We start from the raw sequence: 18,682 nt of genomic DNA, 5'->3' as shown, positions 1-18,682 counted from the left end.
CAGATCATATACACTGATTGTTGTAGAGTTAATTTGTATTTAAAGATACGAATGCAAACATCATTCTGACTGCTTCATATGATGCATGTGAATTAGGATATGGAGAATGGTGAACCTGCATCTTTGACTGGAACGTATTTATATCTTGTGTGTTCGAATGTGAGGCTGCTCTGGAAGTTAACACACATTATGTAAGATTATATAATCCCATCTAATTGACTTCCACAAAGTGCAAAGTGCGTGACGTAACATGCAAATGAAAGAGATATTCCTCTCTGATTTCTAGGTACAGCCGCTTCGGAACTTTAAGAGCACAAAATATTTGCATGTTTGGTACAAAGACATATCAGAGCCAATCCTTAACAAAAAAACAGACATGAGGCGTTTAAACATGAGGCATATATGAAATATTTAAAGAAGAAAGATTACTGAGGATTCTACCGAAAATTAGATCTTAAAGTATGGAATGTTAATAAGAAATAACAAATTTACATACTATTACACAATATCAAGATAAAATGAAGTCTTTTAAAAATGACCCGTTTCAGATTTTGTGGTTGAGTGAACCACAGAAAACAAGTAGTAGCTGAAGGAAATCAGAAATTCTGTGTCAAGAAATCAGAACTGCCCATTTACAGTGCGTACAAAACATGGCAATGAAACTGAAGACAGCCCCCTGCTGATAACACACAACCTTCTTTTTAGAGATAAAAAAATAATTCGCCGCTCATAAAATTTTCAGCTTTATTTAAACTCCCATCAGAAGCAGGGTGAGACGAACACATGCAGCTCTCAAGACTTCAGCTGTGTAATAGATATCTCATAGAAAATCATAAACAGACTCTCTTACATAGGCCTGGACATAAAACAGTTGTCACTTCATTCGTTGATTCTTACCAATTACCAATCACAAATGACTTTCCAAATCATACAGTTAACAAGTGCCTTGCACTAATTGAGGTCACGCAGTGGTTAGCATTGCTGCCTTGCAGCACTGGAGCCCTTGGTTCAATTTCAGACCTGGGGTGCTGTCAGTGTGGAGTTTGTATGGCCTTCCTGTGTGCTCCAGGTTCCCCCCACAGCAGGATCACACATCAAGTCTCCCATCTATTTTATAACGGCTTTATGAACGGCTAATTCAGGGTCGCAGGGGAGCCGGAGCCTATCCCAGCAAGCGATGGGCACAAGTCCATCACAGGGCACTTACTGATAAAAACACAGACACACTCTCACTCCCAGAAGCCCAGTAACCTACAGTACCAGTATGTCTTTGGTCTTTGGGAGGAAACCCATGAATTGAATCTAGGGTCATAGCAGTACAAGGCAGCAATGCTCACCACTGCCCCCACCATGCCACCCCAGGGATATACAGTACCTACTAAATATTTGAAATCAAAAGGTTTCTAAAATAAGAGCCATAGGGTAGATGAACCAGAGAAAATGGACATTTAGTTGTGGACACCGGGAACAGCTGCAACAGGCTGAGAACAAGCGCATAGGAGCACAGGAAGTCAAATCAATGACAAGGGTAAATGTTCGAAGAGCGCTGTTTAAAACATTTATAAACAGGTCTCCCTCATTTAACAACAGTTAAGTAGTCTGGCTGGGAGCGGCCACATACCCAGAGAGGGCGAGTGTTATTCCTAGAAAATAGTTCTTCTTTTTTTCTTATTCAAGATGAAGGAAATGTATAACTCTTTCAAATTAACACCAACACAAACGGTTGCAATCATGAGAAACCTACCATACTGAAATCACTGGGTTGAATAACCGAGTAGAAAGGGGAATTAAAACAACATATACAGTATGGACATGATTTCACTAAGAATATTCACTATAAATTTTATAAATAAAATAAATAAATAAAAAAGGGCGGAGCGGTGGCTCTGTGGCTAAGGATCTGCACCTGTGGCTAGAAGGCTGGCAGTTCAGATCCTGCAGCTGGCAGAGGAATCCTCCTCCGTTGGGCCCCTGAGCAAGGCCCTTAACCCCAACTGCTCCAGGGGCGCTGTATAATGGCTGACCCTGCGCTCTGACCCCAAGCTTCTCTCCCTCTCTGTGTGTCAGTGTGTCTCACGGAGAGCAAGTTGGGGTATGTGAAAAGACACATTCCTAATGCAAGAAATTGTATAAGGCTAATAAAGTGATCTTATAATCTTATCTTATATGGGCCATGGCCAATGGTCCTGTTTGTGTTTAGCATGACAGGAACTCAGGTCTAAGAACAAGAAATGTGTTGATTTAAATTCAAACTGTAAATTTTGCAGCAATCCTTGCACAGACCGAAGAGGAATAAACAGGCACACACACCCGTAAGCTGAGTGCTGTTTCTGTAAGTGAAACTGTTGCCAAACACTGAGAGTATCGGTGCAGTATATGTCCCCTTGACACTTCGGCACCATTGGTCCCAAGATAAATCAACCAAGAAATAAAAATCCTTTTGTTTAAAAAAAATGCACTCTGATCTGAGGCCTTCAACACGCATCTTTCATAGGTGCTCGCAAATATTGGCTCTTCATCCTAACCTTAACGTTGAATGTTATTTCCTCCATGACATAAACCCGCTCAGGAAAGGCCTTGGCCACCTCCTCCACACTGTTGAAGTATTGCACTGGTTCCTTTACATCTCGGTCCTGTTCCAGCAGCTTGAACTGACCTACAGGAGAGAAACAGGAAAGAATTGTCACATTTTACTGACGTGAAAGAGCTTCACTGACGAAATCGTGCTCCGCTGTTTACTTCCAGGGGCGCACTTGTACAGTAAATTCATGCGTAACGAGCAGCTGTGCTTACAGTAAGAGCACGCGTTACAATACTGTACAATCGCTGAGGAATAAGATCCCTTTTCCCCCCAAAAAAAAGGAATGAAGTGGGTGGGTGGGGAGTTTATTTGTAATGGTGGATGTTTCCAAAAAATACACTGTCACACTCATTTCTTACGATACCAGCATGATTGGTCCCAAGATTTCTACTCAGAGGTGGAAGCTCATAAAAGCCACATTAAATCCCACTAAAATACAAGTCTCCAATTGCTTCCGAGTGCTCAGAAATGGACATAAATCAGTTGAGTTAAGGTACTTTCTGAGCTATGTGAAAAGTGGGCATGATAAATTCCTAAGAATATGTCACCACCAGCAGAATTTAACAATACTCATTTTTATGCAAGCTGTTAGGTTGAAACGTATTGTGAAGCAGATATGTAGAGGAATAAAATTTGCACAATCTCTATACTACGCGTGAGCAATAAATATGACATGAACTAATCACACTTCCTACTCAACAAAAAATGTCCATTACGTTAGATAGGTCTTGTGCAAAGACTGAATAAAACCCATTACTGTAAAAGTAAGACTGGTGATATCGATATTACTATATTACTTAGCTCATCTTAACGGGAGACGCTCGTCTAACAAAAACAGGCATGTGTATGTATCGCTCATTTTACAGAGTACCTGTAAGTAAAGTGGCTGCTTAATGAGAGATGAGCATACTAAAAGCATAACTATAAATATTGCAAATAATCCATATATATATTGAATTAGACACTGTATGCATGTGTGTCTATATACAGTACAGACACATATTGTGTAGTATCTGAATCAACTACCCAGCTGTACAGTTTCTTTCCATTTACAATGAGAGTGGAGGAGGTGACATCAGCTGTATTCTGTGTGTTAATCGCACCATATAGGCCCCTAAACTAATAGAGACAACAAGTCACCACACAGTTTAGAAAGAAACCTGCTGGCATGTATCTGTATGCACAGTCTCTTTCAGTCATCGTGCTCTGCCCTTTTACGTAGCCTGCCGCACAAATGGCAACACAATGGTCTAGTCTGAAATACACATGAATGCTTATGTCATGCAATGCATGAAATGCAACAGCTATAATCTATGGGTAATGCAAGTCATGTCTTTACCATTAAAGAAATGTAATTACAGGCTGCAGCTATTAACTGACAGGTTTTATGGACAGCAACCAACTGCCCCTTGTCAGGATCAATGCAGAAGGCACCAGAACGAACAGTCACACGATGCTCATTCCTTTAAAAACAACATCTGCCATACTCATCCACACAACACCTTGCCTGAATTATTCAAGAGCTGCTCCCAGTTCTGAAAGAATATTAATCCTTATTTTATTAAAAGCTCCACAAAACCCGGTCAGCGTCTTCAATGGAGCATGGCGCATGGGCCTTCTGCAGGACCAAAGCTGGCCAAACATTCTGTTGAGGGCAGCTCTCTTGTGCCCTTAGAACTTGACAATTTTTTTTTGCTTTACGCAACCTGCTTCATTTTTCAGTGAGGCTGGACTTTTCTAAATTCCAATTAAAATATTCTACAAGGGAATATATAAACATCTATAGCTGTGTTCTGTCAAAACACATTTCATATGCTAAAAATGCAACTTCTCATTTTGTATAACATCTTGTATAATATTATACCAACTTGCATAACATCTGTGTAGCCAGCTCAAAATTAGTTACAAAGGAAAAAAAACTTGTGCCTCCTGATAATACAATACTCCATTCAGGAGCCCACCCCCTCCTGTTAGGGAAGAACAAGATGCATTGTGTGTCTTTAACTGTTTAAGCATCCATTGCAACATCTGTTTTTTCCATTATTGCAATCTACATATTCTATAGATGAAAAACTACCGATTAGAAGCCAACCGTGTGTATAGTGTTACTGGCATTTAGGATTCGAAAGACAACAAACAACCTCAAACATCCAAAAATTAAAATTAAAATACACATCACAAAAAGATTTCTAAGGAATGAGTAGCATGGCATTAAAACAAAAGTGCTTTCGATATATTATTTGAAAATTTGAAAAAGCCCCACCCGATGTGGAAATTGTAAACGTCAGTTTCCACAGTCTGCACTGTACCCACTGATGACAACAGCAACACACTCTTTCAGGAGTTTTAAACTTTACAGTGACAAAAATCAAGCAGCCTCAGACATTCAAAGCTTCAGCTGACAAGACCTTGAAGTGATGGCAAAGAGGTGGTAATTAATTATTTGGCAAAACAGAGAATGCTGATAGAATCCAGTTAATTTGGGCGGTATGATGTTTCGAAAAATGAATAACACAAGTGCATGTTGTGCTTGAGAAAGACTGGAATAAGAAGCTGTGAGCCTGTTAACAGTCTTGCATGCGAAGTGTAGCAAGACGGGCTCAGCAAAAGCTGCCTGCTGTCACTGCACCCAGAGAGAAGAATGGGTCATTTCATTGACAAGGCCACGAAGGCATCCAAGAGTCAGGAAGCCAGGGGGCATCAGGGGCAGTGGTCCCAGCCTGACTGTGACCCAGAGTGACATGGAACTTCCAGCGGGATGTGTCTTCACTTTAACCATTTCTAGCTTTACAGTCAGGGCAGGTCAGCGTGCCCTGGTGCTGTACTCCCTAAATATATCCCTGAAGACAGCAGAAAAAATAGCTCACTGGGCACACCTAACGCCTACGTCCGTGGAGGATAACTGCACCACGGTACCATCACTTAGCCCTCCAAAGCGCATCAGAGATAAAAACTCCAAAAATCATAAAATCAGTGTTTGATTAACAAGTATGAGACAGAAAAAATGAAAGTGTGCACTAGTGTGAAACTGTATAAAAGACTGCTTATGTGACCCACAGTGGCTATAACAGCAGTCTAACCCAGAGTTCCGTGTCCCTATAAAATGTATGATTATATTAGATGGAAGGCTTACGGTAACTGTATTTTATTATCTCTTGTAAAATCTACTGTAGTTAACTACTACTTGAAACATTTTGGGATGTAGATTAAATATTAATCTTCCCACTCAGTGATATTGCTTTGGCTTTCCAATCAGAGTAGGGACCAACCTCCCCACACCCACCCTGGCAGTCTTAATACAAAACGATTTCTGCTGGATCGCAAAACCCTTGACTCTCTGAAAATCAGATCTATAAATGATACCCTTTTAGTTGTTTTCAGGTCCTCCAAGAATTCATACATTCATATTCACTTAGAACACCTTAGAGTTACCTTGAAAAGTCCATCTGTTTTGTGTTTAAATCTCTCAAAAGCATTATATAGATCTTACCTAAGTAAATTACTCATTCCGACAAATTACTCATTCAAATAAAGGTTTAATTAAGAGTCCCAAATTGGAGCAAATGATATTAGGAACAGGTGTACTCCAGGGCAGTATAATAGCTAAGCGTATTTTACTGTAAGTGTTTAGTTTAAGCAGGCCAGTTAGCAATGCTGTTGCACAGCTGTTGGGTCTCGAGTTCAAGTCCAGACCAGGGTGCCTTCTGTGTGGAGTTGACATAATCTCCCTGTGGCCACCTGGTTTTCTTCCAGGTGCTGGCTTGCACCTGGCCTGCCTGTGTATACACGGATTTGTGCCAGATGTTCTGTTTTCTCCAGAAGACTTAACTGACAACTCAGAATCCTCCATGTTTCTGTGTGTTCGCGCTCTGCGATGATGGTTCAGCGCCACCTTGTGAGCAATGCCCCTAGGCTAAGCCAAGGACAACCCCAGTCCTTACCTGGAATAAACAGCAAGGTCTTTCTGATTGAGAAAATTGATAAGATAAGATCACTTTAATTGCCATACACAATTTCTTGCATTAGGAATTTGTCTTTTCACAGACCCCACCTTGCTCTCCATGAGAGTCACAGACTGGTAGAAAAGCTTGAGGTCAGAGCACAGGGTCAGCCATTTATACAGCACCCCTGGAGCAGCTGGGGTTAAGGGCCTTACTCAGGGGCCCAACAGAGTAGGATTCCTCTGCCAGCTGCGGGATTTGAACCGGCAACATTCCAGCTACAGGCACAGTGCCACCACTCTGTCCCTGGATGGATGGTTAGGTAACCACCTGCCTAATGGCTGCCCTATGCGCAAACGTTGCAATTCAAAAAAAAATTTCAATTACGTAAGACATTTTCATCTTCTAAATGCAGTGTTCCACATAAGGTATTGTTAAAGGTTGAGTTTTACACGGACGTCTTCAAGAAAGAAATATATTACCTATCCATTTCTAATTCTCCTCCCAATCAAAATACATACAGTATTTAAACTACGCACAAGGTGAAATAAAACAAATATTTATAGAAACAATAGTATTTCATGACTAATAAAACAAACACGATTAAAAGCTGTTCTACCAGCCTTGATCAAGACATAGAGAAGGACTTGTTGGCAGCTAGGCCACAGCACAGCACATTGCCAAGTTGTCCTTGTTCACTAATTGCAGCTGTATTCTATGTGTTGTTGCCCTTTATTTCCCCTGTTGTTATGAGCTGGACACAGTTTGTATGTTCGTATTTGTCTAGCACAGCGCAGGGTACTTGTATTAGGTCTTGTAAGCAATGAGAGGTGTGAGAAAGTGGTAACAGCACCTTCAATGTCTGTTTCAAGTGCAGTAGCAGCGCAACTGCCTTGTCCCCCTGATCTTGTACTGCAGGTTAGAAGCTGAACAAGGCTAGGTTTGGTCAGTATTGAAATGGGATCTATGGAAAACAAGGCTCCTACTTGTAGGTTTGAGTGGACCACTAGGTGGTGCTCTTCCTTCTGGACCCGAATTTCCAGACCAGTGTCACAGTATGGTATAAGAGAAGCTGAGCTATAAGAGAAGCACTCCTTCTGACGTTATACAGTATTGAACCAAGTTATTGACTGCTCAGTCTTTACAGATCCCAAGATCCCCAGATCCCTCCTGTCCTGGCTAAATTCCACTCTGGGCCTGTCCAATACAGCCTTCCTAAAATTCCTCCTTGATTCATTTAGTGAAGCAACTTCTCAGCAGAGTTCTGCTGCTCTGCTCTGTAGTCAACTTTGTACTGCACTTCAGGCGGGTGATGACCAGGGACACAAGTCTTCTCCTGTATGGAAAGTTGTCTGGGATTCTCTCAGATGAAGAGCACCTTTATGAATGCAAGGAATTATTATTGTTGGTGTTAAAAGTGCAATTGCAGGTGATGCACTTTCAAACACTGTAATTATCCAGGGTTGTGTGAGACTGAAACAAGCAAACACAGCCAAGATGCCAAAGATGATAACCTAGATAACACTGTAGAATTTGTTGGATGACATTCCTGAACTACTCAGCTGTTAGCAAGCAAACATGCTAGATGGTCCGAATGTCATCTTCTCATTTATAAACGTTCTTAAGCTACTAATCCTCTGCATATACAACACTATGTTAGCAATCACAGCAGAGACTTTCAACTCATAAACAAAGGGTAATCAGGAGCGTTCGTTTTTAACCCACATAGAAAGTTAGATGAGTATTTAAAAAAAAACATTTCTCCTGAATTCCAAAACAGTAGATTAGAATCTACCTACAGCATGACCTGGAATAAAACAATAAAGTATAAGTATAAGGTACCAGTCTAATTTGAGAGTAAGTTAAGGTGAATATGAAAGTTTTCTGCAATTCAGAAACTGCATTTTTTAGTGTTGTAAAAATTCTTGCCTTATGTGCTGTATTCATAGTATTTATACAATTGCTTTGTATTTAATTTAACTCATTTCAAAATGTAGGTATAATATAAAATGAAGTTACATCTACCAAGCTTTCAAGTGCACAACTGTTTTCTCTAAATCCTGTATTCACTAAACAGACTGGAAGTTTTCTCCTTGTTAGGTGTTTACGTGATGTTGCTTTAAGGTTTAATATTCAAACAGGACAAAATCTTTTTCATCTCCAGAAGAGAGAACTTCATGTATTTACAAACCAAACAAATGTGGGCCATTAGGAGCTCTGTGACTCCTGGTTCAGCTGTGGAGAAAGGACAGGTCCCAGATCTCACAGCTTTGTGTTCTGTCATTAGGGGTCAGGGAAGAGCTACTGCAATCAGCCTTAAAGAAGCTGCGCACACCCAAAACAACCACATCAACGCCTCCTCCTGCCTCTTCTTCCTCACAACATAAAAAAAGGCACAAATCAATCTGGGGCGGAGTGGTAGCTCTGTGGCTAAGGATCTGCGCCTATGCCTGGAAGGTTGCCGGTTCAAATCCTGCAGCTGGCAGAGGAATCCTACTCCGTTGGGCCCCTGAGCAAGGCCCTTAACCCCAACTACTCCAGGGGTGCCGTACAATGGCTGACCCTGTGCTCTGACCCCAAGCTTCTCTATGTGTCTCATGGAGAAAAGCTGGGGTATGCGAAAAGACGAATTCCTAATGCAAGAAATTGTATAGGGCTAATAAAGAAACATTATCAATCGTCGTGTGCTGTATTTTTCATGTCTTTCGGTATATACGGTCTGACTTAAACCACATCACAAGATTCTGCACCGCAAGAGGCCGCCAGTTTAATGAAACCTAAGGTAGATGAAAGAGGTGTGAAAAATCCCTTCCCTCTGTACAGACGTGTTAAGAGCACACCACACATATTTTCTGCACAACCAAGTTCTAGCAGTTTTTAGGACTGTTTTGGGAATTCACAGTTACAAACGTGGGCAGTGACAAATAATTAACCACTAATGCTTCTGTGTAGTGTTTTGGAATAAGCATTCTATCACAGGTCTGCATAACTAAGTTAACTCACAAATGCCTGGTGAAAATCTAGCTAAAGTAGAAGAATGTCTTTTATTAATGAAATGCCTATATCCTTGTGGAACAAATGGATTCATCTCCTTTAGATGATGCATCCAGCTCTTGTTGCTGAGAGTGATCATCTCATAGACGCGTAAGAGATCAACAGAGGAATTTGCTACTACAATTAATAACAATAATGACAACAAAACATAATACAAACAATTTGGTTAAAAGGCACTGCTATTCTGGAGGGTACCCAAGATTTATTTTTTTAAATATGGACAAGGGCAAGAGAAACTGATTCCAGTCGATGGCTCTAGAAAAAAGCTAAGACTTCAGTAAAAGCTGCAATTTTACTTTAGAAAGAGAACCGAAGTAGAAATGTTTTAGCCACTGGGCATGCAGGTGTGCATTTTGTGAGAGCATTGAACAAGGTACCCAGCCTTGCTGTTGAAGCTGATACCCTGGCTTCCTTCAGGAAACAATTGGATGAGATCCATGGATCAATGAACTACTGACAACTAAACAGGCTAGATGACCTTTCATCTCATTTGTAATCATTATGTTCTTATTTCAGTTGCACACACAGAGAAAAACTGTTTCCTTTGTAGGGACTGCTTCAAAGACATAACCATATAACCAGTTACTTCAGGGAAATATCTGGCGTGCAGTCTGATCATCATTATCTAATCAAATCAGTGATAGTTTAAATAATTGAGGACCTGGCTGTAAAAAAAAAAAGTATTGGCCTATAATTGCTTGTGAGCACTTGCTTTGAGTACATCTAATAGCATAATGGTGAATGAAGACATATTTTGTGCTTTAACATTATGGGTTCAAACCCAGACAAAAGAGGATGGAAATACATAAAGATAAAAGCAGATAAAAAAAAAGCTGTATTTAATTTCTGACTAGTGATCACAAAAGTGCATTTAGTGGCTGTACTTAGTAGAATTTAAATTAAAATGCAGAAGAATTATTTTGTTTCCTGTCAGAATCGTCTCCTGACGAACACCCAAGATTAAACGGAATTTGAAATTGCACCAACTGCAGCTGTTAGAAACTTGAAAATGTCAGGACATCTTGGTGAATTTAAATAAGGCTGCTTTAAAAAGGAAACCTCCCGCTGGATCAGCAACACGGGCTGTGTTAGGCAGATGGGAAGTAGGTGGAAGTTTCAGTGTCACCATGTGGAGCGACAGCTTCTGAGAAATCTGTTTCAGCCATTTATTTGTCTCTAACTTTTAAAACATCCATTTGTTTTTTCAGTAAATAAAAGGGAGTTTTCCTTCATCTGCGTACGATTACCGCAGGGGGACAAAAAGACCAATTCTTTGCTTATTTGATTTGAAAATGTTAAATTGGTTGAAGGTGATGTGCCACTCCAGTATAATTCATTTGGTCTCAATGTGAAACGACGTGTGAACAGATACTGAGTATACAGCTGGTGCATATAGCATACAACATGCAAGAAACTCAGGATTGCAGAAGATTGACAAAATAAAAGATGACTCTTTGTGTTATCCTACAAATGCCGAAGGCAGACACAGTGATGATTACAAAACATGGTGTCATGATGAAAAAATTAGTTTTATAACAACAGTGTGCCTAATGTGGACAAAGTGTACCTTCTATGTTATCTACTAATATGTGGATTTTCTAGGGGCACTGGAAAACTCTTCTACTTTGTATCCTTTCAAAATACTGTAGGGTATTACAAAACAGTGGATGAGGACTTATTATTAACACTGTAAATATGTCCTCAGGGTATGTCATGATATTGCTGCTTAAGGAATTATAGCCTGAATGATTTGTGGCTTTAAAGGACTGCTGAAGTTAAAAATAACATTTTCATCAAAACAAACTCCTCACTCTTATACACGAGAGATCTGATTCAAGTGTTCGAAGTCTGGGACAGGAATGAACAAAGCCAACTACTGTACTGCAAGCGCTTCAAACTGAGCTATGTTATTAACAACTGAGGACACTCAGGGAAATTAAGCACAGGTGCATTTAAGATTAAAAACAGTTGGCACGTCTTTGAGAAGCGGCATGGGTGTCTGCAGAAACAACAACAACCGACCTATATTGTTGAAACCCACACAATATCTTGAGGAAATGACCGGATGGGACTCCTCAATCAGTAAGCCAACGTCAAACAAACGTGCAAGAGGGGCTGAACAGGGTCCTCCTATGTGTACAGTAATGGTCACAGTGCTGCGGAAAGAACAAAAATCCTGAAATTTATGAATCTTCAAATATTTCTGGAGATGTGGTGGGGGTAGGGGCCAGAGCAAGATTCTACATCTGGCAAAAACATTTGACACATTTCATGGGGCTCTCACCCCTTTACTAAACCTTTTTTTTTTAGTTTCTGATACCCTGAACATTTTTTTTTAGAGGGGAGGGAAGGTACTGGGGAGAATGTAGTATCTGCATTTGAGCTTCTAAAGAACGTCCCCCTTACACACTAGTTTAAAGTCAGAATATTGCCTGAGGAAAAATGTTACAGCAGGCCTCGAGTGTAAATATTACCACAAAACCTACAGTAAATGAAGTCTTGTCAGGATTTAATATGTGTGCAGATGCTAAGTTATGTCATCATGGTCTTATACTTTGGGGAGCTTACGACTAAGGTGTTCCTTAACTCACCACTGAGTTAGAGCCAACGGGCAGATTATAACATCTGTTCTTGTCTACTGAATGTACTTGTGCAGTACACTGCCGCAGTGCTTGTAATTTTAATATGCTGCATTACATTTAAAATGTAAATATTATATTACAATTTACATTACTCACTGGTAGTACAATTACTGCTATTTTACTATTATTACTATTACTAGTGTACTATTAAACAGTAGTACTATTATTTAATAGTAATACTAATGACTAATTTAACAGTCATACTAGTAGTACTATTACAGCTATTTAAGAAAACGCAGAATAAGTGTACTGTCACGTCTGGGAATTATTCACATTCTTTATCCTTTACCCTACAAGCAATTTAAATTGTTCTCAAACTCTACATCTGTAAACACAGCCACAAAATCTGTTCCAAATGACTTTGCTGTTTGCCAATATAAAAATAATAACTGTAATAATGTTGCTTTTTTAGCCCTATACAATTTCTTGCATTAGGAATTCATCTTTTCACATACCCTAGCTTGCTCTCCATGAGACACAGACAAGGAGAGAAGCTTGGGGTCAGAGCACAGGGTCAGCCATTGTACAACACCCCTGGAGCAGTTGGGGTTAAGGGCCTTGCTCAGGGGCCCAACGGAGTAGGATTCCTCTGCCGGCTGCAGGATTTGAACCAGCAACCTTCCACCCACAGGCACAGATCCTTAGCGACAGAGCCACTGCTCTGCCAATACAACATCCCTCTACATATTGTCACACTAATACACACAAAATCAACTGTAAAATCAAATTTTTGGGTTAAGGCGATTGCTTGCGTTTTGTACAGAGTCCCATGATACATTTTACCCTCTTCTTTTATGCATAATCAATTTAACAACAACTGTCCCAGGGTCCCGGAACTTCTAAAATGATCTTACTACTTTGGAATGAGCTTAGAAGCAAAGCTCTCATTATTACTACTTGGACACATTCATGTATTTTTTAAAGAAATTAAACAAAATCTATGGAATGATCACGCTGCACGAACGTCCATCTACTTTCTAAACCGCTCTATCCCCTACAGGGTCACTGCGGAGCCAGAGCCTATCCCGGCAAGTGATGGGACGCCAGTCCCAGCACACACACACACAGACACAAACATGCACACCCTCACTCCAGGGTCAGTTTTACAGAAGCCAATTAACCAATCCATATGTCCTTGGACTGTAGGAGGAAACTGGAAGAACCACAGGAAACCCACGCAAACACAGGGAGAACGTGCAAACTCCAAACAGACAGCACCCCAGGAATTGAAAGCAGGGCCCCAGCGCTGTGAGGCACCCATGCTACCCCCTGCATGAACGTGCACGCTGAATACCAACATCCTCCCAGCCATTCACAACCAATCTTGAAACATGCGTGCGGCATGCAGCCCAGGTCAGAGCTCAGGGAGCTCGGTGTCTTTGAAGTAAAACACTGAAATCTAAGACTACATTTGTAAAATAAAAAAAAGATGCCCAGGAATTGTAAAATGAAAGGCGCACCTCCCCTGAATTATTTCTTACAACCTCCAGACGCAAGCCCGGACATAACAAGCCCATGGATATATTTAGATCCATTCTTGTATAGTCCCGCAAACGAAATCCAATTACTGTATACTGATGTATGTTCACTTTGCCTCCACACTTATAATCACCAATTTGTTGTCAACAAATCTTCTCCTAGTTGAGCTTCACACCACCCAGCACTTAACCGAAAGAAACCTGAAGGGTGGAAATCCCATCTCCTTACCTCAGCATGTTTTACTAACGCTTAATCTAGTCACATTATGTAGATTTAACACTGACAGTGCTGTACTGTGTAATCAGAACCTTTCTATCTGTAAACACACCAGAATGAACAGTGAAACACAAATGTTTGGAATTTAAAAGTACTGCAGAAGTAAAACTAGTTTTACACAGAGATCTCAATGACAGTTTTCAAGGCCGTTTCTATTCTCCAGTTGTAAACTGAATGGTAAAATATATATATTTTTTCACACATTCTTTTTTTGGGTGGCCATCAGCTTGTCATTTTCATGCATTCTATCACAATCCCCCTAGTACAATACTGGGAAAAAATTGAAATGGAAATTTACAAAATAAATGCAGGAAAAAAAATTGCAAGAGAAAGGCAAGGTTAGGGTCTTCAGGAAGATGTGGCTGGACAGCGCACAGAACACTCCAGTGTGTGGAGGTGGAAGTCTGGTCTGTGGCCTTCTTGCTACTGTCTTGCACTGGATTGAACGAACTGCAGATGCGCCACTGCAGCAGTTTAATCTGTCGTCAATGCTCAGACATTTTCCAGTTTCAATCGGTCCTCTTTCACATGGTCACAACTGTATGTCATGGGACTGCTTTACAAAAACATGTTATCTCTGTATCCTAAATCTGAGGAGCAAAGAGTGCCATTCCTGAGTGCAGAACCTTATGTATTATAAGTTAAACCCTACATTATGCCATTCAGGAATGTGTTTTCTAAATAACCATACAGCCACACTTCCACAGGACAAACACAGCTGTTGAATTTCTGCATTTCAACACTGCCCTGGAAATGTGATCATATGAAAAAACATGACGGTGGTAATATTTGATGTTTTGATGTGCTTAATACTATTAATTTAATAAGCATTTACTGTTCTTGGATTTTCTGGTAACAAGATGATAATGCAAACCCCTTTCAGGACTAAATTAATTTACAACAGGAATTATATATACTGTATATCTTAACACAAGGGAGAAATGGACATCTCTCATCTCTCTTTTTCTCCACGTCCTATCGACTGTCTCAAGGTGCAAAACATCTCGCCAAACACCAGAAATTTAGTATACAATGAAGCTGTGTCACATATCGCGTGACAAAAACAGCTGATAACTGCTTTGCTTAGTAGAAGAAGACACAGGAATCAATACGTCTGCTTAGAAATGGCCAGTGATAAGCCAACTAAATAACTGTGAAACGTACAATAAAAGGGTGCCACAATGGAAAGTGGTTAGCATTGGTGCCTCTCAGATCTGGGGGCCCTGGGTTCAATTCCTGGGGTGCTGTCCGTGTGGAGTTTGTATGTGTGGGTTGCCTGTGCTCTAGTTTCCTCCCACATCCCAGGGCATACTTGCAGGTGAACTGAAAATGGGCCCTGGCGAGAGTTTGTGCGTCTTTGTGTCTGTGTACCTTGCGACAGACTGGCGTCCTGCCCAGGGTGTACAAGGCCCTGAGCCTGTTGCTTGCTGGGATAGGCTCTGGCTCCAGTATTACTGCACTGGGTGAAATGCTTCGAAAATAGGGGTGGGGACATAAAAGAGTGTAGCCAAAAAGTCAAAATATAAATAAAGCAAAAGCAGAAAACAGTAGAGAGTTTGTTTACCATCAATAGAATTTTTAGAAACTTTCTACGTTAACAAACTGCTCTAAGATGAAACTTAAATTTTAGTTTCCAAATATATCAAGGTTCTATCAAATATGCTTCAAACATGTTTAAGCTAATCAGCTGCAAGAGATTCCAAATACTGTACATCTTTAAAAGAAGCACTTCATACTTTTCTTCACTCCAAATTAAGTTGATGTATAGTATTGATGATACAACGTTTCAAATGTGCAGGTTATACACGTACATAAATAAAAATGTAGATATTAACAAACCCACTCCAGTTTTTTTTAAAAAGTAATGACATTCTTTGCAGCACGATCCCATGAATTAGAGAAAAGGTCAGCTAGAACTTTCAGTGCCTTCCCTGATTGTAGAGGTGCTGGCATAAATGATTTCAATTAATTCCATTTCCAAGTACCTGGACTATATCTATTTTAATATTAAATCACCCAACTGTTTAATTAGTTATCCTCAAAAATATGCTACACATTTACTAATGTTAAAGTTTGCCATCTCTACCTTTTCACTCAATTTCAAGTAACCTCAATTGACTGTAAGTGAGTCAGGTCCATGTCTCATAATTATACATAGAAATGCATTACAGGGCTATTATTTTGTGGCTTTCAAAGGTTCTAAGAGATTTATTTTAAAATATAGTGTGAAGCTCCATAACTTTATAAAAACCCAGTGATATTTATCAAGGATCCTCTCACCTCCTTTACAGTCATGACTCTGTCTCCATAGTTACTAATATACACAAGCACTGTGTTCCTTAGTATTCTTTAGCATTTACCATTGACTGAAAGTGCATTATTGAAAAAAGCTTATTAAAAATGTTTTTACCTCATTAACAGTTCCATGTATTTAAAACAATGCTGTACTTCTTACATAATGAACTACTTTAAAGCAAACAAGATATAAAGAAAAGAAAATATCAATGATAATTAAAATACACTGTCAGAACAAGTACTATTGGAAATATCTGTATTGGTATAAACTTAAAAAAAAGGGTAAGGAATACAAGTGAGAGAACTATTATGAACTGTGGTCATAATACTGAATACTTTGAAATATATTTTGAAAATGTACAGCTTTCGTTTTTGAGAAAAAAAACACTACGAAGACCTTAATAGAAGTAGAACAGCCTAAATTCATCACATGAATAAGGAATTCAAAGGCTATAAACACATTAAATAACACAAGGGAATGCTTCTGGGTCTAATATAATTCATTGCATTTTCAATGCATTTCAAAATGAACAAAAATACCAAATGAAAGAAACCACTGTATAAACGAATAAAAAACCAGATCCAGTTAAAGAAATTGAGTATAATTAATTGCAAGCATGGGTAATAAAGGTTTTTAGAAAGGCCAGGGGGGGATGTGAAAACTGCAATGGAGGCTACAATTAACAATGAAAGATGTTTTAACAGTATAACAACGGCAAAATAGATCAGATAAACCCATAGATAAATAGAAAAACCCATCAAGTATCGGAGATACAGAAATGGTAAAGGTGAAGCTGCTAAAAGGGAAATATCTGATATATTACCTGGATATTTAACTCAGCTGTTTATCAAGGAAGAAGTCGAGGACATTCCTCAGGGGGAGGAAAGACAAAATACACTCATAACTTACTAAACAGGCACTTTACTGACAAGAACTCTGTAAAACGAACGATACATACACATAACTATTTCTGTCAGACGAGTGAACTTCCACCTCTAACACGAGCTCCAGCTGTGTGGCTCATTGTTCCATCTTTATTTTTCACTCCTCTCAGCTGCTGTCGTTTCAACTGTCTAAACAGGAATCGAAAGGGTATAATTGAGCTACCTTTTTAGCGAATGCTCTATTTTCAAGAGTATTAAAATATATGTGAATAGGATTCAGAATTAAACAAGCATAAGACATTAGGAAAAATCTTCATTTCAGTGCAGCATCAAGTAACTAAGACCAAAAAAGCACATTAAACAGTCAGTCTCTCCTCTCTGACGAAGGTGCTCCTAGATAACACAAGAGCACCTGTGGAGCTGCAGGAAGAGATACAGTATATGAAGTGAATTTTACACACAGACTCAAACATACCAGGCGAAAACATGCTTCTTAGAAAACCCTCTTATTTTTACAAATCTGTTTAAAAACTATTAATTCTTTCAGTGTTATTCAGTGAAATCTATGGAAGAACAGATCATTAGCTTTATGAAATTCTGATGCCTTAGGACGAGTCCACTAGTACTGTTTCCACTGGCACTATTCTCTGTGGAAAAGTAACGCGTCTCAGACATCTTCACCAGTCTTACTGAAGAACTTCATCTCTTTCGCTTCTCACAGAACACAGGTGACCAACAGGGCTCTTGGTTTTGTCAAGTGAGATGTTTGGAAGTTAACTTCATTATCAAAAGTTAGAACATTCCCATTATTTTTCTGAAAGGTGTCTTGCTGGGTAATGTTTTACTTTTATTATTATATAGCATACTAAAATGTTTTAGAGAACCAGAGAATAACTGGCTTCATTAGGTTTGCTGCACATTTTATTCTTCATATACAGTGCCTTGCAAAAGTTTTCACCCTCTTCCAATAATGTCTCATTTTATCGAATTACAAGTAATTATAAGTAATGTATATGTGTTTTTTTAATTTTTGTAAATTAGTGATCAAAATGTGAATACTCACACTGAATATATATATATACACAGTATATATCACTTATAATTCAACAAAATGGTACACTTTTGTGTGGGTTTTCTCCAGGTGCTCTGGTTTCCTCCCACAGTCCAAAGACATGCTGGTAGGTTTCTTGGCTTCTGGGAAAACTGGCCCTGGTGTGAATGTGTGTGTGTCTGTGGCGATGGTCTGGCGTTCCATTTAGGCTATACCATCAATTTCCCTTCGGGATCAAAAAAGTCTTATCTATCTATACCCCGTCTTGCGCCCGTTGCTTGCCAGTATAGGCTCCGGCTTCACTGCGTTGAACTGGATGAAGCGGTTAGAATTTCAATGAATGCAAATAATGCCAACGCTTAGCATTCATCCAACGTGCTCACTGTTTTGCATGATTACTGGCTTGCGGTCACCGCTGGGTTAAAAAGAATGAAAATGCTGATGCATCAGTTGATCGTTTACAGATATGCCAAAAAAA

The 18,682-nt window shown here is 39.5% G+C and overlaps 1 protein-coding gene across 2 annotated transcripts in view; it reads right to left on the bottom strand.

Annotated features, from left to right (window-relative positions):
• The window catches only part of garem1 (GRB2 associated regulator of MAPK1 subtype 1), a 71,172-nt gene that overhangs the window by 13,897 nt on the left and 38,593 nt on the right, over positions 1-18,682 (bottom strand). For both annotated transcript variants that reach the window (XM_088918974.1, XM_088918973.1), the window contains exon 3: positions 2,526-2,656. In XM_088918974.1, coding sequence (XP_088775100.1) covers positions 2,526-2,656 — 131 coding nt within the window. The remainder of the gene's footprint in view (positions 1-2,525; positions 2,657-18,682) is intronic.

This window comes from Atractosteus spatula, chromosome 6, assembly GCF_055471065.1.
Source record: "Atractosteus spatula isolate fAtrSpa1 chromosome 6, fAtrSpa1.hap1, whole genome shotgun sequence".
In the NCBI taxonomy this organism is placed as follows: Eukaryota; Metazoa; Chordata; class Actinopteri; order Semionotiformes; family Lepisosteidae; genus Atractosteus; species Atractosteus spatula.
Note: the sequence above shows the minus strand (reverse complement) of the source record. Positions and strands in the feature narration are given on the sequence as shown.